The following is a 21,692-nucleotide window of genomic DNA, read 5'->3' on the forward strand; positions in this document are numbered from 1 at the left end:
GGCGGGCAAGGCGGACTCCCACTTTCCTTCGGTGAACGTTTCGGAAAGTTTGATTACCTTGAACGGTGGTCGCGACGCCTGTCCTTCCGAAGCGTTTCTTCCAGCACCGTCGAACGACTACTTACTGACTGACTTATCAGCCAGTTGGTCGATTTGATGCTCGGCTGCGTATGTAAACTTGTGTCGGCGTGTACCCGTGGCTGCCAGCGTTCCGTAACACGTGACCGACTGTTGGTCAGCGAGGACGCGTGACCAGCACGCGACGAAGCGGACGCGGCCCTACCGGTGCACCCGTCCTCCTCCGTTTCGTGACGGCGATCAATTTCTATCGCTCCCTCGCGCGCACCAGAATCGCCTGTGCTCGTTCTTTCGTGCGCTCCCCGCGTACGCGCCGTCATCCATCGGAGAGGACGCATCGCGAGCAGAAAAGTCCCGTTTATTCCGCTCTAAACTCGCGCGCACGCCTGTCTCGTCGGAAAGCAAAAAAAAAGTAAATAAACAAGGCGCCTTTATACGCGGCCGCTACGTCGAGAGGACGAACACGATACGTGACTTGCGGTGCATGGGATGGCTCCCAGTGGAGGCGCCTTCTTTCCCCCCCTCTCTCTCTTTCTTCTCCCTTTCCATTCGCAGTGTCTCTTTTTCGACCCATCCGACGGTTGGGAAGGGAAGCCCCTTTCGCGTGGGGGAATTTTTTGACGATCGTGAACATACGAGGCAAGTATGGGAAGCTAACGATCTGGCCAGGAAGTTCACAAATGTATTAAAGCCAAAGTGAGAAGCTAGGAGGAAAAAGGAAAAACAGAGCGGGGTCTCAGAAGAGCCGCTCTCTGGGAGGCAAACAAGACGGCGAATCTGTTGGAGCACCATGACGCATGGTCGGGATGAGCTGGCCCGAGAAAAGAACGAAGCCGCGCCCGACTGCGGTGGGCAACCGCCGCATTTGCTTCTCTTTCTGAGAGTTCAATTCAGGGCGCACCTGGATTCGAGTTGAGAAGCCGGGGCTCGTAGGATCGCCTCTCCCGTTGTCTGCGTCTTTACGAGAACGCACGGAAGGACCACTGGAAAAAGGGAAAAGAAAAGAAAAACGAAAAAATGGGAGTCAAGATAGAAAAACGAGAGAGAGAGAGAGATGTTGCGGTTATGTAGGAGCAGGTGCGGTTGCGGATGAGGCGGGAGATGTTCATTATTAATTCGTTTCCCCTGAAAGCGGCCGCCTTCGGTCAGACCACTTATGTTCCTAAACGCCGATCGTGATGGCACTCCTGCCTCTTCTCGGTCTCTTGCCTGCGTGCTTGCTTCTTTCGGTGTAGCTGCGCGCGCTCGGGGAAACGACGTTCCGGGGGCATCTTCTCTTTCTCGGCTACCCGCGCAGTTGGGCACTTCGGCTCCGTCACCTGCGCTGCGCCGAAAAGAAGCAGTCGAAAGAGAAAAAAGACAACCGAAGGGGCTTTCTTATTGTGCGGCGAGTACGTTCGCCGTGAGCTTAGCTCAACCTGATTTTCTTTTTTCTTTTTTTGTTCGAGCGAGAAAAATGTAAAGCAAATGCAAGAATGGCAGAGTGAGTAATGGTAGTAGAATCCGGATGGACGAATTTTTGCGCGTTTCACGCGTGGCACTCAATTACGGTTTGACCCACTTCTCTCGCACGGTGGCGGTCTCGTTCGGGCGCTTTGCTTGCGTACGTGCTCGAAAGGGCGAGGATGCTTACGCCTTAATTACGAAGGATGGCGCGGGACGTCATGAATCTACTCTGCCGGGGACAACTTCTCGCGGTGCGCTCGTTTTTCTTTTGCTAACGCGCATGGCGGCTGAAATGCGGCTACTTCGGCGCATCGCCGCCAATGTCTCGGTCGTGACTCGTCGCTCGGCCCGGCCACGTATGGGTTCTAGCCGCTGAACTCGGAGACAGACAGTACGACCGCGAGCGCATTTTACAATAAAGGGTATGGAAAGAAATGTCGAGGTACGACGTTCATAGTTTAGATATGTTGCGTAAGATAAAGTTTTCACCGTCAGAGTTTACTCGTGTCTATTGTGGACCAAATAAAGTTGTTTCACTCACTCACTCACCGTCATAATAGCTCTACGTGTATAGCTAGCGGTTGATAAAGGCCTAAAAAAAATCAATTTCACCTCGTTTCGCCTGTTCGGTGAACTGCGTGCTATTTTTGTGAAATTCTGTTAAAATAACATAGTTGGCCTGCGTTTTGAATGCGGTAAATATACCCCAAGAGGTGTAGCCTCTCGCATTCAGCTTTCACGAGTGTGCGGTACGGCAGCCTGTTCCGACCTCGTACGCTGGGTTTGCACACTGCACTGGCGCTTCCGAGGAAGAGCTGTCCGTAGTGGGGAGGAAATTAAAGGAAGGAGCGAGGGGATAATAGAGAGGCGTATCCCAAGGGAATAGATGGGAGTAGCAGATCAAATAAAAGGTCGGTTGGTCGAGTAGGGAATGTTAGATGACGTACGCAGCAAGCAGAGGTGGCCAATACCGGCGCGAGAGCCTTTCTTCTTCTCCTTCCGCTTTTCACGTTCGTCTTGTTCTGGAGGAGCTCGTCGCCGGATTCACTCCTGCGTTCCTTCATTGCCACTCGTCTTGGCGATCTACGCTCATAAGATATCAACGCGTCAGCATAGATGAAGTGGTCCCGTTCGGCCGCCACCTGCTGCTTCATGCAGAGAGGTGACGTCACGTCGGTGCTTCTCCGCTTGGTGTGCGACGAAAAACGCTTTCGCATATTATTATTATTATTATTATTATTATTATTATTATTATTATTATTATTATTATTATTATTATTATATGGCGTGTGCCAGCACTCAAATCCTAGGGTTGTTCCTGGGCACGGTAAATAAATGATTGATTGATTATTATTAACGCTGCTTTCTTATCTTAAATACTGCTCTCGTGTTTCGTGTTCTCGATGAAACGCTTCGTAACGAACGTTTGGGTCGAGCAAGCTCTCTCTCTCTCTCTCTCTCTCCTCACTTTTGTCCGCTTTCCTACAGGACCGAGCAAAATCTGCCGCCATCGATTCTCTTGAGTGAATCAGATTCCCGCCGTCGACTTTAAAAAAAGGCGGCTGCGAGCGCAGCTTCTCTCGTGCACGTCTTCAACGGGAAGAAGCCTGCGTGGTCACGTGGCCTGCGAGTGTCACATTCGGTGATTAACGAACGTCGCTCGCTCGTCGTCTATACTCTTTTCAGCGGCCTCTGTGTGGTGCGACGCCATTGAGCAGGGAAGGGACCGCCGCCGCACAGGAGGAGGATGTTCCCGCTTCCCAGGGTTGCCAGATGCGCGAAGCTCGTCGCAGGCCTGTGGCTGTCAAACTGATGCATGCAGCGTTGGCGAGGGCACGCCACTGTTGTTGCCAACGGACGTTCTCATTGGCTGGCACTCGCCGCGAGGCGGCTTCCGACGTTTATTCTCAGCGCTTCATAAAAGTTAGCAAAGCTTGAGCCCTCTCGCAGCGATCGTCACACGGGTAAAAAGCAAAGTAAAAAATAAATAAAACCTCGGTGTCTTTCGTAGATAACAGGATTGATATCAGTACGCTTCTTTCTCATGGTGTTTCAGGAACAGCGCCCCGATACGACAACGCTGACTGATAGCTGACTTGATTGCCACGACTTCGTGCGATGTATGCTACCGGCTCAGCCTGTCTCTCACGTATTCTCTATTGTGAAGTATACTTGTGGAACAAATGTTTCGGTTTGTCCTAAGGGATCGGTTGACTGTCTTCTTGAAGGATTTTAGGAAATTTGGTTCTTTTGTGGAGCCTACATATTTTTTTACTTGCGCAGTACTTTCAAGGTATCCATCGTCACATGTGCTCCTCGTTTCTGTAAGTAACGGTCCTGCGCTTTCTTTCTTTCTTTCTTTCTTTCTTTCTTTCTTTCTTTCTTTCTTTCTTTCTTTCTTTCTTTCTTTCTTTCTTTCTTTCTTTCTTTCCATTGTTTATGTAGGCCTACCTGTAGAGCCTTCCAGCTGGTTTCATGGGAAGGAGCGGGTTGGTTGTTTTTTGCTTTTACGTCAGCAAACGTTTTACTCTGCAATAGCCGCTTCTATGCCACAGCAATCCCGTTACATTATTTGGTTTCCTGCAATACTGCAGCTGTGAAGAGCTTTGCGAGTGGTTTTGTTAGACAATATTGGGAAACAGTCGACCTGTATAGCAGCCGTTATCATAACATCACGATATTCATCCGGGTATACAACCGAAGACACCGAAAACCCCTGTGTACGTAGACTTAGATGCACGCTAAAGAACCCCAAGTGGTCCGAATTCCGGAGTCGCACACTACGGTCTGCCTCATAATCAGATCGTGTTTTTGGCACGTAAACCCCATAATTTAATTAATTAGCGCCAAAATGAAAGTTTCCAGTGGTGGTCATGATGACATTTATGTACTCACATCAGGTTTTTACAATGTCATGAATAACGTCACAAATGACTTTATGTTATTTCGTATGCAGTACGTCTATGAGACTCGCATATAAAGAAGGAAAGGATAAAGCAGTTACTCGATGGCAGAGAAGCTGCGTTGCATTAGAAGCGGACGCACCACAAGCAATGCGTCGCATTGCGCACATGTGCACAGTATAGAAGAAAGCGAGGGACACAGTTGCGGTTATCTCGTCCCATTTAGCATTGACCGGATTGGGCGCCACTCTTCGCCGCGCAGCCGTGTGCTCCCGAGCGCACTTCGTGCTTACAACATCGCTGCACCGTTTTGCTGAGCAGTGGTGGCAGGCCTCTCGCGGTATACAGGGCCTAAGGGTGGACCGGGCATAGACATCAAGCGCAGTCGCTCCTCCTTTTAGGCCGGCCTCGGAGGCCGATACAAAAGAGCGTATAGTCAAGGCGCTGGCGTGTCATTATTTTTTACACATTTCCTGCTTTCGTTTCTCCTTCCTCGGCTTTCTTTTCACCATTCCTTGTCGAGCCACTGCCTCGTGTGTGTGCTCGTCCCCGTGGCGGGGTCTCTCCTTTCACGTCTCGCTCCGCATCCGTCTGCGCGGAGAAAGGGGCAGCCACTGACGCCATATTGGATTGTGACAGTTATGGCCGCTGAATGGCCACCCTGGCGGCGATCAGATTAATGAAGCGCGGAATGAGGGGCCGCCGCTCGAAAAGCGCCTCCTCGCGTGTCTCGTCTCCCTGGGACGCCATTGATTCTCGGCCCACTTTTGACGGGTTTGTTTTTGTTCGGAAATTTCTTTGAAAAGGCCGGGGTCAATCTGAGCACTGCAGTGCAGACTTCGCTGCCCTCGTAGAGCTATACGGACGCGTCGAGTGTGCGTCCTGGGGGGCCGTGTTTGTCTGCGTGCTTCGCCACATTGCTGCTGCCTGAGGTGCTGCTGGCCGGGACCCTATGGTTCTCAATATAAGTCTGCCACTTAAAAGGGAGCGCTCTGTCTTGGTTTCGTTGTCACCTCGCCGCCTTAATTATTCACGCCGGCGTCATCGTTGCGCTGTGCTCACCTCGATCGTCGTCGTGCCACCGCCGTCGTCTCGCTCTCGTGCCGTGCACCGAAACTTGTCGACGATAGTTTCTGCCGCCGTCATCAAACGCCCTTATCGACGCCAACGGCGTAATGCGGCAGTATCGCTAATGTGTCCATTTCGTTTCTGCTGTCCACATAAGCTCTTCGTGGTTATTATTTTAGGTAGTACCTTACGGTATACCTTAGGGCGCCGCCTTGCTGAGCCCGATCGATGTCGTATAGGATTGATTCCGGCCTCTGCGGCCGCATTTCCAAGAGCGTGAAATACAGAAATGACCGTTTGTACTTATGTGTTTAGGTGGACGTTGTGGAAACCCAGGGGTTCCAAATTAATTCGGTGTCCCTAGCTACTGCGTGTCTCATAATCAGATCGTGGTTCTTCCTCCCGGCAATTCATTTGTTCGCTTACTTCGGCAACCTTCTTCGATGTTTTCTTTCTATAATTTTTTTTTCAGCGCTATGACCAATGCCGCATGAGCAATGACACAGTCGAAGGGAGCATGCAGGCTTGGCTGCGTAATAAATGCGAGTTTATTGTGCTGTAGAATAAGTTGAAACGAGAGGGTTTAGTTTTGGCTGTCGGCTTGGCTGATGATCGGTTGATGATGAATGACTGGCAGCGCGCGGCAACGGTATAGACTCTGTATGCGCGCGCGTGTGTCGTGCTCTTTGCGGGTTTATTCGTGCCACGTAGCGCACAATCGCGGCGGGGAACGCTCTTGAAGGGGGCGGCTGCTTCGCTTGCGCGCCCTCTCGCTCTCTCGAAGTTCTGTTCGGCTGTTATCTTTATTTTCTTTCGCTGAGAGTCAGAGATGCAAACGAGAGAAAGGCAGGGAGGTTAACTAGAGTTGATACCTCCCGTTTGCTACCCTGCTCTAGGGGATGGGAAAGGGGAAGTAAGGACGCAAGGAAGAGCGGGGACAAAAAGAAAGGACGGGATCATTATAGTATTTCTAATAGGTCACTGCCATGTAAAAAAATCAACAATGCCTTTACCGACTTTCGGTACGACGTCAGTTCACGTCGGCATTCCAAGCCTGTCTGTTCTGAAAGTGTCGTCAAGGCGTGCCAAGATGGCCGCTAGCGACAGCCGGTGCGTGCTGTGTCGAGGACAGTGGCGAAGTGCGTGTTCTATAGTCTCCTTGCCGCGCAGTGACTGCAAGCCGCGCTCTTGTTCATACCGACTCGGAAGGCCACATATCTTGTGAAAGCGACACCAAGCTAAGTCGGCAAAGTACTGTCGTCTCGAGTCGAGAGACTCCCGGTGGGGGTCGAGATTGAAGGGACGGGTCCTGTCGGTGCAGGCGTGTGTGCTTCAAGCTTGGTGTGTTCCATAAAGATCTTGTGGTTTCATTTGCAAGCACACAAATGTTCATTGCTGCGCCTGTTCTTGAGAATGGAATGGAGTCTTGCAAGCCCTCCTCATGTGCAGGTCGCGCTATATATATATATATATATATATATATATATTAGAACAGTGCTGCACTGAACGAAGTGAACGCTCGGTTTTCGGAAAAGCGAAAGCGAACGAACATTTCGCAGTCAAATGCGACAGGGCAGCTTTGACGCTGCGGCCAGAAAGTATCTTAATAAAAAAGTATTTCTGCAAAGGGTCTCGCGGAAACAAATAAGTAAAAAAACAATTAGGCACAACGCGTCGCGGATACAAACGAGCTCAAAAGCCGCCATGTGGACGGGAGGGGGCGGCCGCTCTTAGTTGACCGCACCCGCAAACTCCCATTTTTCACGTCTTGGCGAGCGAGGGAAAATCACAAAAGACCAGCGCCCGCGACCTTCCCCCGTAGCAGCGGCGTTCATTAACGCCCGCTGACTCTGGGACTTTTGTTTCAACTTCGCCTCTTCTTTGCGCTCACGCTTTTGTCTATGTGGTGCCTCGCTTTTACGCTCCTGCTTCCTTTCCCGGCGAACCCTCACTGCGCTTAGCTTATTTATTTCACGTCCTTTGCTCGGCTTTTCTGGCCGCCTCGTAGAGGGGAAAAAAAAGAATACATAAACGAAAGAGAAACGAATAAGCACGGTGTCCGCTTTCTTTAAAAGCGCGGCATGAATTAAGGTTTCTCGTCCGAGCGTACTCGTCGCCCGCCGCGTTTATGCACATACATACATAACACCGAAACGCTCGTGAGGGAGCGCGTAACCGTGGGGCCCTGCATAATGTGATGGGGCCGCGCCTTTCTGCTTTTCTTCCCAATGTAGCATCCGAGCCTCCGCGTTTGTGCGATGTTTCGTTCTTTCGCGCAGCCGGATAATATTTAGCGCTGTTTTGACCCGCTCGGCCTTCTCTTCATTGTCGCAGTTTTATGGCCCGGAAATAACGCGCGGCCCCGGCGAGCTTCACTCCGTGCGCGTGTGTCAGGCTTTCTTCTCGGACTGTCATCTGGTGTCCCGGAATGAAAGCCGGGATGAACTGCCGCGACGGGCTCTGCCTGGCACCCGCCCACGCGCGCGCTGTGCGTGCAGCGGGCCCTCCTCCCGAATGCGTCCGCAGCTCCGTCTGGCAGAAGAGCGCGCCGCTGCACCGCACACGCGGGCGGCCGGGCGTTTCCGTTGGCCGCCACGTCGCGCCCGCTGCGGGGAAGAGCGAGCAGACGACGGGCACGAAGCGCTTTGACGAGTAATTCCAATGATTGCCTCGATGAGTGCTTCCTCCGAGGGATGATGAATATGCGGTCCGAGCTGGTCCTTACTTTCTCCGTTCGGGTGGTGGTGGCCGCTTCGGCACACTTCGTAGCTTTCACGTCGCTGCACGTGCAAGCGTGATGCCAAGTATGGCGCAGCGACGTCCTTTGATTTCTCGGGAGTTTTTTCCCCCGTTCTTGATTCGCTGCACGGAAACCACTGCTCGTAACAGTGCGAAAGCTTTATATATCTACATATGTCGCAGCCGAGAAATATATATCGACTGAAACGTTGGATGAAACTTTTCACGCACAGAGCCGTTGAAGATATCTCGAGCGTTAACGATTGTCGCAGTACGATTTCTTCTTGCGCGATGTTCTTGAGTTGTGGATGGTTCACTGTGTTGTGCAGTGCAAACATGCGGGCGTGTGGTTTAGGTCATCTCAGGCCGCCGTGTATGTACGGCGCTCTTTTAACTGCATCGTTGAAGATTGCGCTTCGCCTGCCAGGCTAGCCTCGTTTAATTGTTTTCATTCCGAGATCCAATGGGCGCACTAAACTCCTCGAAGGAAGTGTTGCCTCGCTAAATCATGCCCGCTTGTTCAGTCTCAAGGTCGTCCACAACACTGAAATAGAGTGACACTGCTGGTATTGCGTGCCATGCTGTTGTGCTTTTGCGATTAGTGACATTGTATAAAGGTGATTGTTGTATTCATATAGGACCGCGGATCCGGATCATGGGACTCAAATAATCAGAACAAAAAGAATGGGCTGGGGTGCCTCTGGCAGGCATTCTCAGATCATAAACAGCAGGTTGCCATTATCCCTCAAGAGAAAAGTGTATAACAGCTTTGTCTTACCAGTACTCACGTACGGGGCAGAAACCTGGAGGCTTACGAAAAGAGTTCTGCTTGAGGACGACGCAGCGAGCTATGGAAAGAAGAATGATGGGTGTAACGTTAAGGGATAAGAAAAGAGCAGATTGGGTGAAGCAACAAACGCGGGTAAATGACATTTTAGTTGAAATCAAGAAAAAGAAATGGACATAAGCAGGACATGTAATGAGGAGGGAAGATAACCGATGGTCATTAAGGGTTACGGACTGGATTCCAACGGAAGGGAAGCGTAGCAGGGGGCGGCAGAAAGTTAGATGGGCGGATGAGATTACGAAGTTTGCAGGGACAACATGGCCACAATTAGTACATGACCGGGGTAGTTGGAGAAGTATGTGAGAGGCCTCTGCCCTGCAGTAGGCGTAACCATGATGATGATGATGATAAAGGTGAAATATATAGCTTCAGTCTCGCGGCATTTTTCTTCGTTTTTCGACCAACGTCAGGTCGATAACGGTTGTTCCAGATGCATCGACAACGGAAAGAGGAAAGTATAGTGTATTACGTCGCGATTTTCTTACGGTGACGTCACCAAATCGCGAACACCGGAAGTCTTCATCCAGATGAACGGGCGAACGAGTCTCTCGCAGTTGAGCGCCGGTGAAAAGGTGCGGAGGTCAACGCCAAGTCAGTCCAAAGCCACGTCTTTCGGTGACGTAACACTGACACCCGCCAAGAAAGAAAGGGAAAAGAGCGGAATGAACATCGCGTGGGAGAAACAGAGCGGACGTAGACGCGCGAAAAAAAGGAAGTAAAATGTCGAGAAGCGAAAGGGTCTGAAACGGGAAGGGGCCGAAGGCGCTCGAGTTATCCCCGCAAATCCATCAGGAACTGTAGCGCCGGTTGCCGGAAAATGGACCAGGCCGAGCTCCTCAGCGATGCGGACGGCATCTTCTCGGCGCTAGCGCCATCCATCACCCGCCTTCTCTCTCTCTCGTTATTCCCGGCGTAAAATTGGCCACGTTTGGGAGCGAGAAGCCCTTCTTTTTCCTCGCGAGTCTCGGCTAGCTAGGGGGTCGGCTCCTAAGCTTCGCGTGCGCCGGCTAAGGAGGCCTCGACTTGGCTTGCGTTGGCTGCGTGACGAGCCGCGTGCCGCACGCACAGCCTCTGCTGGGCCCGCATGCAGATTGACGGCTTGTTGTGTATACCGTGCGGCGGCTCCCTCGCGAGCGGCTGGTCTGTCCGCCTCCGTCGCCCCGTTTCGGGCCGGGCGGGCCCCAGTGCTGTCGTCGCCGGTTGCGCCCTGTCCGGGCCGCGGCTGCTCCGATCGGTTCGGCGCGGATGGTTGGAAGGCAGCTCGTCCGGGGGTGGCCTCGTGTCGCGGAACGCTATATAGGTCGCGCATTAGTGCCCTCTACCCGAATGAGCGTCGCATTGGGGATTAAATAACGAGCGTTTGCTCTCCGAAAATTTGGGCGCACCTTGAACAGCCCGGGCGTATTGCGAGTAATCCGGTGCACTTCACCATATGGTTCGTCATATTCCAGCTTAACTTGAACAGCGGAAGTGTCAATCAATCGATCATACATGCGTATGTAGGCACGCACGCACGCACGCACGCACGCACGCACGCACGCACATACATACATACATACATACATACATACATACATACATACATACATACATACATACATACATACATACATACATACATACATACATACAGATGTATGTATGTACGCACCATACGTACGTACCTTTATTTCAACTATTCTACAATAGTACAAATTGCAGGCCAGCGAGAACCTCAAGGCTGTATGCGTCTGGTAAACAGTAGGAAACTATTATTTGCGTACTAAATAAGATGAACATACAGTATTGCTTAACAGTACAGTTGTAAAAAAAGAAAAGCACTAAATATAATATAGAACACGTCATCAACAAAAGCAAAAAGAATTATCAGCTGAGACACATATGAGTGCCTCTTTTAGGCTGCATCTTCAATTTAACGCGAGAAATTCAAGGGAGCAGCCGATTGAAAACATCAGAAACGCAGTATCCACGCATACGTTTCCCATATTGCGTAAAGCAATGTTGTTTCTTGTAACTTCAGTTCAGTTTATTTCCAACACAATGTTGGAGGTCCTCCAGACGAAAAAGTTGTCATAGACAACTTAAGGGGACCTGGAGACCATACAGACAGCAGGCAAAGTGATACATTTACAAAAGACCTATTTGAAGGACTTTACATCACAGGGTATCTTGAAATAGTGAAAATAATATACAATGCAAGATAAAAATTGGAGGACGCTTAAGCTTCGCCTTCAAGAATGGAACGCGACAGCGTTCCCGTCGACCCGCCAAGGGATGCAAGACAATGCGCTACGGCGCAGCGATCACTTATGAGGCGCCCCGCATCGGACTGTGCACCCACCAATCACGCGGTGAGCGCCGAACAACGCAGCGTTCGGCGCGGCAAGGAAACGCGCGCCTGAGCAAGCGGAACGAACCAAAGAACTCGGTGTCTCGGAGGGAGACACGAGCTCCTTAACTCTGTCGCGTTAAAATCAAATACAGATATGGCAACTACGAACATACAATGAAAGCATAGAAAAATGAATATGCACTTCTGTTGAAAGGTTCTTCACTCATATGACCAACGTTCCTTTGGTCTGACGAAACGGGCTAGAACGCATGGTACTTTGAACGGACTATAGGACAAAAGGGTTTTAGTCCAACGGCTTCGGTGAGGAGGCAATCAAAATCCAGGAACAACGATTCTTTCTTTGTTAAGTGCGTATTACCACGTGAGGTGGTGCACATGTCATATGCAGCGATCTTCAAAAAGCAAAGGAGGTCCCAAAACAGCCTTTTTCTATGGGACCTCCTTTTGTATACTAAATATCTGTAATATGACCCAACTTTTAATAATAAATTCTGATTCTACAATAATTTATTCTTTTCTATTTCCGAGTAACCTGAGCAGTCACTATAGACAGTTAGTGCTGTACCAAATAAATAAATAATCGCGCTACACAATTTTCAAAATGGCTACTGACAATAATTCACGTTACTTAAGGTCGGTCTGACAGCCTAAAATGCACACGGTACTCGCCGCTTGGCTGTTGCATTGTGTTGCTGAGCACGAGGTCGCGGGTTTGCTTGCCGGACTTTGCTCAATTTTATTTTGCAGAAAGAGGGCGGAATGCAGGAACGCTTGTGCTTTTCGCTGGGCGGTCGAAATGAGTCCGGAGCTGTGCGTGCGGCCTCTTCCTCCCTCCCTCTCAGTGCACCCACTACGCAGTTGCGGGAAGTTGCACTTGCGTTAATCCGAACGCGTTCGCAGCATTGAGCTCAGTGGAAAGATTCGGTGCTTAGTTTGCACAGCGTATCCTTTGCAGACAGATTGCACAGTCGCCTAACGTCATTGTCGAGTCGACATTTGTGATTCAATTCACTCCGAGGTTTCTGAGTCACCTCTCCGAAGGGCGCTCAGCATCTTTGAGAGAGTAACAGTTCGATGACTCGAAACATAGGCGCTAAATGCACTCTTACCTCTGACTTTGAAATCGTGTAGGAAAATGTAGACTCACGCAAACAGCGCGAATTCAGCGCCGACGTCGGTCTCGTCCGAGGAGATCTGCGAGCTCGCATTCTGGTGAAGACACCGATTGAACGCTTATGGTGGGCTCCGTCACGCTTACGAATTGAGGAGACAGCGTCCCACCGCCGTTCCCCTTATTTGCCAACAATATTGGCGTGGCTCAATTCCTGGAGTACGCCCGCGCACGCCGTCTGCAATGCTGATTGCGCGCCGCGCCAACTGCTTTCGATGGATTCCAGTTGTGAGCCGCCAGCAATCATCGTCGTTGTCTACCGCCCTGTACCCACCTGCGTTGAACAGATGGCAGCACTTCTGTCTGTTTATTCTAATGTCTATTTTTAAGCTAACTTCTGTGCGTGGCTCGGATTGATTTTGTTTTTCCTCGTGTCTCTAGCTCCCGCGATTGCCGCTGATGAATTGGGCAATGCGCAAGGGGAAGGGGGGGCGGTGAGGAGGCTCGGGAGGCCGACGCTGGTCTTCGTGCCGTGCCCAGTGTATGCGCCGGCGTCGTCGTAACGGTAGCGGCGCGTCGATTGTCCCTGGTAAACACTGTCGTCTGCGTCCCGTTTCGAGAGTTATCGGTGCAGCGCGAGGCATGGTAAGCTCGACGTTTGGTAAGCTCACACTATGTGCATTCTAGTCTTCGACGGGGCCAGCTCTACACACTTGCTGTACACAAAACTGTCGTTTTGTGGTCACTCACAGTCGCCCTCCCACTGCTTCTGAGACCGTACGCACGATTTGAATTTGCGCTCGTGGTCACTGAAGTCACAAGCATATGGTGGCTTTATAAACTAGAGCCCTTCAAAAGTGTCGTTTGAGACGTTGTTGACATATTGTTATGCGTGTTAAGCGTGACTCGATGTTTCTCAACGAAACCCGAACAGCTGGATTCACACAGCAATTGTGTGAATTTCGTAACAGTTTAATCATTGAGTCTGTGTTGTTGACTGACTTGCTGTTGTGTAGTGTCTTACCCCCCCCCCCCCACACACACACACACACACACGCAAACCGCCACTCCTCGCGAGGCGCGGCAGGTGCTATAGGCACGTAGACACGAGCTTGCGCGCGTCCGCAAGCGTACCTGTGGTGTGGGCTTTACATTACACGTTCAAATACACACTATTTGAATGCATACCCACTTCATACAGTTGTGCTACGATTGTTAGTTAAGCCAGACATTCAGCCACAAAGGGTTTGTCGCATATTTTGTTACAAATTTAAGAGCAGCATAGGATACCCCTATAAATAAGCATATTACTGGTAAAATGAAATGCGAAACGCGTAGACCACTTAGTTTTGTCATTTGTTAACGGTGAATCGAGCAGATCCCAGGCATTTTAGGAAACGGTGTAAGCGAGTGTTTCGTGTTCACTTCGCCAAGTGTTTTCTTTGTGTGTGTTGTCATGTGGTTTGTCGACGCGACAAGTGGCCGACGTCTGGGCATACTACACTGCAGTGCGCTGCTTGCCGTGGCGGTCATTTCGAGGTCAGCTCATTCGGTGTGCGAGACACAACGAGAAAAATGTCGCCCTCTGTGTGCGCGCTCTGACGGCGCACCACGCTCCATTCAGTCGTTCGCCCATACGAGAAGTACGTGGCAGCGCCTTATGTACCCCGTGCGAGTCTCGTAGCAAAGGTCCGGCATCGCTGCGCCGACCGCGTTTGTTTAAACGAGGCCACACCTCGCGTTCCAGGCGTGCTGCAGTATATTTCACTTTATCCAAGTGGCCCAGAGCGTACTCACAAATGCCAGCGGCCGCGAAGTTTGGGTCACCGCGCTGCTAAGCGTTCCCCAGTGCGCTCCACTCGACTATAAATCTCACGGTCCACATCTGAACCATCAAGTCTGCCGCGACCTTGCCGTCGTTGCGCTGTAGCTGCGCATCTCGCTTCAACGACGTGGTCCACCCAGCGGCCACGTCGGCAGCGCACGTGGTGGCGTCCATCTCACGGCCCTGGCGGCCGCAGAATGATTCCAAGTGCAGACAGACACGCCTCCCAAAACACCGACCTTCTTTGTTTAGGCAAACGCAAACCGCGATCTGGCTGCGCGCGCATGCGCGTTACGCTCGGTTCGCCACAGCTCCACGCGGACGGCAGCGATGCCGCGCAGGTGCGCCCATTCAAGGAAGGCCATTTAAACTGTAGCGCGCCGAGCCGCTTTCGTGTCGCGCTCTCGGTCGTTACCGAGCTGCCCTCGAAATCGACGACGACGCTGCTTCTTGGCTTCGCTTTCTTTCTTCTTCTTGCCGCAAAGCGGAACACGGCCGCGACGGGGGAGCACCTTTTCCAACAATGGCCACTCAAAAACGCAGGCGCTTTGGGAGGAGGAACGGTCATTGCGGAAGGACAAACGCTTGAGAGGACCGGGCGCCGCAGCTTCGTCGCTGCAATGTGCGTGGATTTGTTTCTCGCAGGAAAAGGCAAAACGGCGTCGTTTCTGCCTCGTCGCCATCGGCGCGATTTCGGGCGTTAGAACAACCCGAGTCGATGGCGGCAAGCTTGCCTGCCTTGCACCGGCCACGCGAAGCACTTCTTGTCGCTTGCTGATCGATGGCTGTTTTGTTGTCCCTTCTCGCGGGGAAACGAGCCGCCAAAGAAGGCGGGATTTTTCGCACTGCGCGCGCGTTGCATCGTGCTCTAGGCGGTCATCGTACGTGCACGTTTCGGCTGCCACCAAATGGGCGATAGCCTTTGAATGGCCCGCTTTCCTTCCGCCTTCAGGTGTACGCCTGTTGGTGGAAATGCACTCGGGTATCTTGCTTCCGTTCCCGTGCCCCGATACATTGCGTTGATGAACGCGGGAGAGACAAAAAGAACTCATCTTTGCTCTGTCGCGTTCTGTGACTGTTTCGCAGCCGGTCTTATACGGCTGTAGTTGCGAATTGCTGCACTGACGTGAAATTTATCTCTCGCGTCTGACACGGCATCGTTATTCGTTTAATTTCGCATAGCTCTTCTACCGATGGGTTTAGCCTGGGCTGTCATGTTTCCCGCGTAAGCGCCGCCACCGTACATGTGATGTGCCAAGTGTCTGTTAAATGCCACGCATCAATGCGAACAGAATGTTTAAAGTCACTCTAGTTGAGGATATACTTCCCGCGACTCCTATACATGGCTTGCGCCGACGTCACATCCCGTCACCGTGAGATGCCTGTCGGCCATGCTGACGAACCGCTGCCGGGCCACTCCTTGCTTACCGCTGCCTCTGTCAGCTCGCGTGGTGTTGGTTCGCGACCACTCGCAGATTCAATATGGTTTTGTGCTCAGTCGTTGGCTGCTCCAACCGTAGCGACAGCTCCAGGCGAAGGAAGCCTACTAACATTAACTCCGAAGATCGTCGTAGACAGGTGCGAGCGCTCTAAGACGCTCAGCACAAATCGGCGCACGTTGTCGTTGGCTCACATTATTCGAGCCGACCTTCACCCCCAGAGCCTCAATTTACGTGTGTGCGGAGCGTACTTCGTGACAGGTAAGAGGCTTGTGCCGTGAACAAAATGTTCGCGAAAAACGTGGTAAGCAAGGACTACCCTCTGAAGAAGTGAATGTATTTGATTCGCAGGGACGCCATCATCCGATTTGTTCGATAGCACGAACCCAGACTGGGCCCCGTCGCTGCATCTCGGCTACAGCATTAGGCAAGCACATGCGGATCGCCTCAAGCCCAGCGAGCAACGACGGCAGAGAAAGCGGCGTGCCGAGACCGAGTTGTTTGCTTCCATACACGCAAATAGTTGTGTGCTTCCATTGATTTGAAGGCTTTCATTTCTTCCAACGTCACAAAGCTCGAGGAGCAAACTTTCTATAGTTTCTACGATATCCCCGTGGGTCACTTCAAGGGACACATTCACGTCCATTGTCGTGTCGACGCTCGCTCGCAGCGTGTTCGGGTACATACCGTCGCACATTTGCACCTTCATAGCGTACGTGCGCCGATCCTACAAGTTCAGAGTAATAGCCTGCACCATGGTGTTAGAATAGGTTAACCTAACCTATTCTAACACCATGGCCTGCACTGAATGACTCGCCTCTCTGGGGAGGAGGCATCGTGCCCGAAAGGATAAGAACATATTCCACAGCGTATCGGGAGCGGTCATGCGTCACAGGCAAGGCACTTGACGGTACGGACCGCATGGGCGGACAGCTGCGGAACCAGCGAAACGAAGAATGGTTGGCCATATAGACGCCAGATATAGTGTGTACTACACAGCACAATGCTACGACGGCCGCATTTCGATATAGGCGAAATGTGAAAACACCCGTGTACTTAGATTGAGGTGCACGGTAAAGAAGCCCAGGTGGTCAGAATTTCCAGTCCCCCCCCACTACGGTGTGCCTCAATCAGATCGTGGTTTTGGCACGTAAAAACCACATAATCTAATCTACACAGCACAATGCATGAAAGCTCGGTGCCATGACGTCATACTCGACAGTCTATAAATTGAAAGGGGGCGTGTACAAGCAATAAGTAAAGCTTACAACGAAATCGCCAGCCTTGCGGCGCGCCGCACGGCTTCCAACATTTCGGTCATCCATGACGTGTTGCTTGTTCTACACGGTGAGTACGGCGAAGTGCTAACCGCCATGCCCCGTTCGGTGCTTCTCGCATAGCCGTGAGGGTAGTGCCGTGAGAACCGGCAGCGACGTGCATGTAACCGGCTGCCACGGACGCGGCAGAGGACAGCTGCTCATCGATTTATCTCCCCCGACGCGAGGCCTCCCCGTAGAAGCGCCCGTTACTGCGGAATGCGAGAGCCGTCTAAGCTTCGCAATCTGCACAAGTGGTTTAACGTCAGAAAGAGCAGCTTGCGAAAATTGGTGACCTTCGTGGTGTCTTCCGAAGAATGGTCCAACTCTCCTGGGTGGTGAGTGCGTGTAGTAAACCATAACGAAACCGCTTTATTAGAAGTCTCTCGCGCCGTGTGTTCGTGCGTGTTTCATTTTCCCATCATGCTTTCGGAGTAGGCGACCCCGCCGTTTCCAATGGGGGAAGGTGGTCTTGTGGTGGTCTTGGCTTTTTAGCCGTTCTAGATCGCGGACTACTTTATCTTGCTGTCTTTTTATGCCGCAGTGGAATTATGTTCAAGATGACCTCGAATAATACCGAAGTTTGGACAACGGGACTTCGTCATCTTCCTGAGACCTCCTTGGCTCGTGCGGCTCCTGCCCCTTTGCATTCGCGGTGCCGATGCAGTTATTTACGGCCCCTTCGCCTTTGAGCTCATTTCAGCGTCCCGCTTCCGAAGCCAGTCGACAATAAGCGTGTGGCTGATTCCTTTGGTGGCATTGCGTCTCCAAGTGCGCGCGCCGCGCAAGACAATCGCGCGAGAAATCTGCGCCATGCGGGCAACGTCCGCCACGAACGGCGCTCACGACAGTTGCTCATCGATTCGACTCCCCTGCCTTTCCCGTCGAAGCCAGACGGCGCTCTCGCCGAGCCGTGATTAAGCGGCAGGAAAACAGGTCATGAGAATCGCCGCTTCCTTATCTGCCTCGATGTCTTCGCAAAGGGCGGTCGGCTTGTATCGCCGACTCCCCCATAGGTGGCCCCGACGCTGGCTTCGGCGAACCTTTCCTGTGATGGCGCCCAACGAGTTCTGATTGTTGGCGCTCGGCCCATCTGCTGGGGAGGAGTGCACGTGTTTGGACTGGCCAAAGAGGCTTCGTGGCTTGTCACTTGACCGCGACCGGTCCTCCTCGTGGTTTGTGTCAGAAGGGCTGATGCATGCGGCGCTGCGTTTCGGCAAAGCGGCGGCCGCCTTTGTTGAGGCTGGCCTCCTCTTAAACTATTCAGAGGCATCGATAACGAAGCTGTTTGCAGATGAAACTACCTTTTGGGATCGGACGATGGCGCGCGTATACGATAGTTTCTTTTTCTTCTTTTTTTTAATTGCATTTTTGCTAGTGGAAGTGCCCAACGCATCCATTCCTGATAAACATCGATGACGCGTACAATGTCGTGAATTTGGCCACTGCAAATTTAAACCCATCGTTAGATTGGCGAACGCTTGCTGAACGGTGCGCATTTCTCATCGAGACGCACAGGTTTGCTTAATTTTTCAACGGCTGCATTCTCAATACCAATTTCTAAAAACTCGAGGATAACGCTCTCGAAGCAGGAGAAAAGGCTGTGTCATGTTGACTCCGTGCACTTCCCACCTGTTCCTAAAGAGATTTGGTAGTGCACGGGTACGTGATAATGTCGGCGTTTTGGAAAGATCGAATGCTTTTTGTTAACGGGGAATGTGGCATCTATAGGGCTGCAGGTGGACTCGGATTGGTCGGTAGCAGTTTTACGGTACTCGTTCTCGCCCCTAATGATTATGCCAAACTGTAGCGGCACTTTGAAGCCTGCCCCTGTGCCGAACTCAGCGAAACCTCCGCGTGTCACCCGTCCGCAGTCTGCGAGGTCCGCTGCCCCGCTATCATCCGCGGCCACCAGCGGCGGCAGCCGATCGTCAACACAGGGCACGTGCAGTCGCGGCCGCACTCGTCTGCAACGCCCTGTCGAGAACAAAGCCCTCTCGTAGCGTTGCATGGCTGAACTGACAACTCCGAGGTGTTGCAGAGTTTGCTGCACGAGCTCGAGTGCTCGGATGCCGGGTGACGTTGCGTGGAAGGCAACTCGCCATTGTGTTCTAGTTGGGCCACCAGGCTTTCGTCGATATTTGCCGATAACGGGTTAGCCAGCGTTATGCATTCTAGGGAGAGGTCTAACGGCAACTCACGTAGTACCTCTTTCTTTGTTTGTTCTTTCCTTTTTTTTTTTAGAAACCATCTTCGCTTTCCTCCTGCTCTTTTGAGAGCCGTGTCTCGTTTTTTTGTATGTGCCTGTATTTTTCCCGACATGTGTTTGCTGTAAACTGGGCCTTCCTTGCGCATTCTCGCTAGTGCTATGCAGCGTAGTACAAGCGACAGCTGACTCCATCGCACGGAGAGCTGAACTCACGAACCGGTTCGCATATAACGACTCCCACTCTTTGACATATTGGCAGTGCTTTCGCCGGTTCCTGTATATACGAGAGCAAACGCGCCAGCACCGAGTTGTTAGCGGCGTCGTGAACTCGGCCTCTCGACTCTGGCTTCCGCAACACTGCGCGGGGCACCGTCTTCTATAGGCGAGCTCGCTCTGACCCCGCATGCGATCGGCCCGAGCTGTTGGGGCACGCAATTATGGCGACGCCCCAGGTACGTAGTACACCGGTTCCCGTCTTTTGTTGCGGCTCCGCGGCGCTGACCGACAGCTTCTGCGGCGATCGCATTGTCTTGTCTGAGCGGCCGCTGACAGCGTGCGGCGAAAATTGTGGGAACGTGCCGTTGTTCGGGGGGCGATCGCTTCGCTTTTACGGAAGTAGCGACGCGGCTCACATGCGCAGACACGCTGCGCCGGCCCAGCTCTTCTTTTTTTTGTATCCCTCACGAAAAGTTGCCCCCGTGGCTTCTCCAAACATCGTCCTCAGTCGCCCGTTCCCGTCAGCTTGTCTCGAATCGTAGAAAAGTGGTCGGCTCACTGCTGTCGGGCTGGCGCGATTGGGTGTTCGCGTAGTCTTGGTGCGACGGTGGAGGGGGGGGGGGGGGGGGGCACTTTTGGGAAGGTTCGCGCAGCGCATATCCAGAGCGGGATCAGCGCACTGGCAGTGGAAGAGCTTCTCGTGAGAAACCTTACAGGCGGAGTCCGTGTGCGCACATTTTCGTGAGCATTACGCGAAATGTCTATGACAGAATAATCACGCTACGATCAAGTGGCTGCGCATAACTCTGTGCCGTTTATGGTATTTCTGGATAACGGAAATCAAAGATTGCGTACGTCACATTCTCATGTTCACATTGCCAGCTTCATATTCTGCGACTGCATTGAAGTATTTATTGTGTTCGTGTTGAAGTATATACTGGCTTCTGGTTGGCATAGCCGGAAGTGTGGACTGTCTTTCGTCCCTTCGCCCCGCCCCTTTTCCTTTTCTTTTAGCGTTTCTTTTCTTTCTTTTATTTTTCTTCTTGATCGTCACTGTGGCGCTTTCCTTATTACCCTGTTCATGTGAGCGCGAGTATAGTTAGCCTGCATATAGTCTTTGTTGCAGCTCGGTCGACATTTGTGCAGACTTCATCCGATGCCGTCACGTTTTCTAGAATGAGGCTAGGAGTAAGACCGTGCAGTGAGGGCAGGAAAATGAGAAGCGTATAAGAATATTACCCTTGTCTTTGACTAAGCCGTTTGGTGTTGCTGCTGATGAGAGCACTTTTCATACACGTGCTTTGACACCAAGTGACGTCGCTGCTCCTTGGAGTACCACTGTGTCGTCGGAACAGCTCTGCGAAAACCAACAAAAATTAACCATATATAATCGCGTCGTAAATCGAGGAAATGCTTTTTCTGCGTGTTTACGCAACTTGTTTCGTCGTTATTATGCGGCCATAGCGATATCACTTTCTCCATAGATATGTCCGGCGGCTCTAGGGCATAGCCGTCATAGCGCGTATGATTAATGTGTAATGAGCCACGAATATTCGTCTGCATTAGTGGCATCGTATTTGGCCTCTCTACACAGTGAAAGGAATCGAGGGATACGTGGAGAGGCCTCGGGCGAGCACTGCTTTCCTCTCGGCCTTTTTCCTTGCCGCGCAAGTGCAGCTCAGTTTGTTCTGGCCACCAGCTCGTGCCCCGTGATGTCGTCTCGCAGAGGCGGCGCACTCGGATGGCCGCTCGTTTTCCCACGGGTCCACGCAGGAGCGCAGCGAGCTCGCAGTGGCCGCCCGCCGCCCGCCGCGCCGAGCGGCCGGCTGAACTACTTTCACCGCGAGCGGCGAGCGAGGCGGTGCGAGAGGCCGACCCGGGTTTCGCCTTCCAGGCGCGCGCACCTCACGCTTGGCTCGCATGGCAGCGAAGCGTCGGCGCACGAAACGAGCAGAAAGGAAAGCGCGCGCACTCGAGGTGGCTGAGCGAGCGCTCGTATGGCGTAATAAGGACGTCGCCGTGCCCTGCGTTAAAGCAGCGCCCAGGCGACGTCCACGCAGTGCGTTATATTTAGCTCCGCCGCCTCGCTGGCGCCAACGCGTGTACGGGAACGAGCTGCCACGGAAGCTGCTGCAGAAGAAG

The 21,692-nt window shown here is 52.2% G+C and overlaps 1 protein-coding gene across 6 annotated transcripts in view; it reads left to right on the forward strand.

Annotated features, from left to right (window-relative positions):
* pxb overlaps positions 1–21,692 on the forward strand; it is a 408,186-nt gene that overhangs the window by 188,096 nt on the left and 198,398 nt on the right. Inside the window, exon 1 of one of the 6 annotated variants that reach the window (XM_065444313.1) lies at positions 13,043–13,190. The exons of 2 other annotated variants lie outside the window; for them this stretch is intronic. Coding sequence is in view for 1 of the 4 variants with exons in the window: in XM_065444310.2 (XP_065300382.1) it covers positions 13,089–13,206 (118 nt within the window). In the remaining 3 variants the exon portion in view is untranslated. Of the gene's footprint in view, positions 1–13,042; positions 13,207–17,055; positions 17,157–17,181; positions 17,464–21,692 lie in introns of those variants that run through there. 3 more of the 6 variants (XM_065444310.2, XM_065444312.1, XM_065444314.2) reach the window with 3 other exon arrangements.

The sequence above is a fragment of the Dermacentor albipictus genome, chromosome 10 (assembly GCF_038994185.2).
Source record: "Dermacentor albipictus isolate Rhodes 1998 colony chromosome 10, USDA_Dalb.pri_finalv2, whole genome shotgun sequence".
NCBI classification, from domain to species: Eukaryota; Metazoa; Arthropoda; class Arachnida; order Ixodida; family Ixodidae; genus Dermacentor; species Dermacentor albipictus.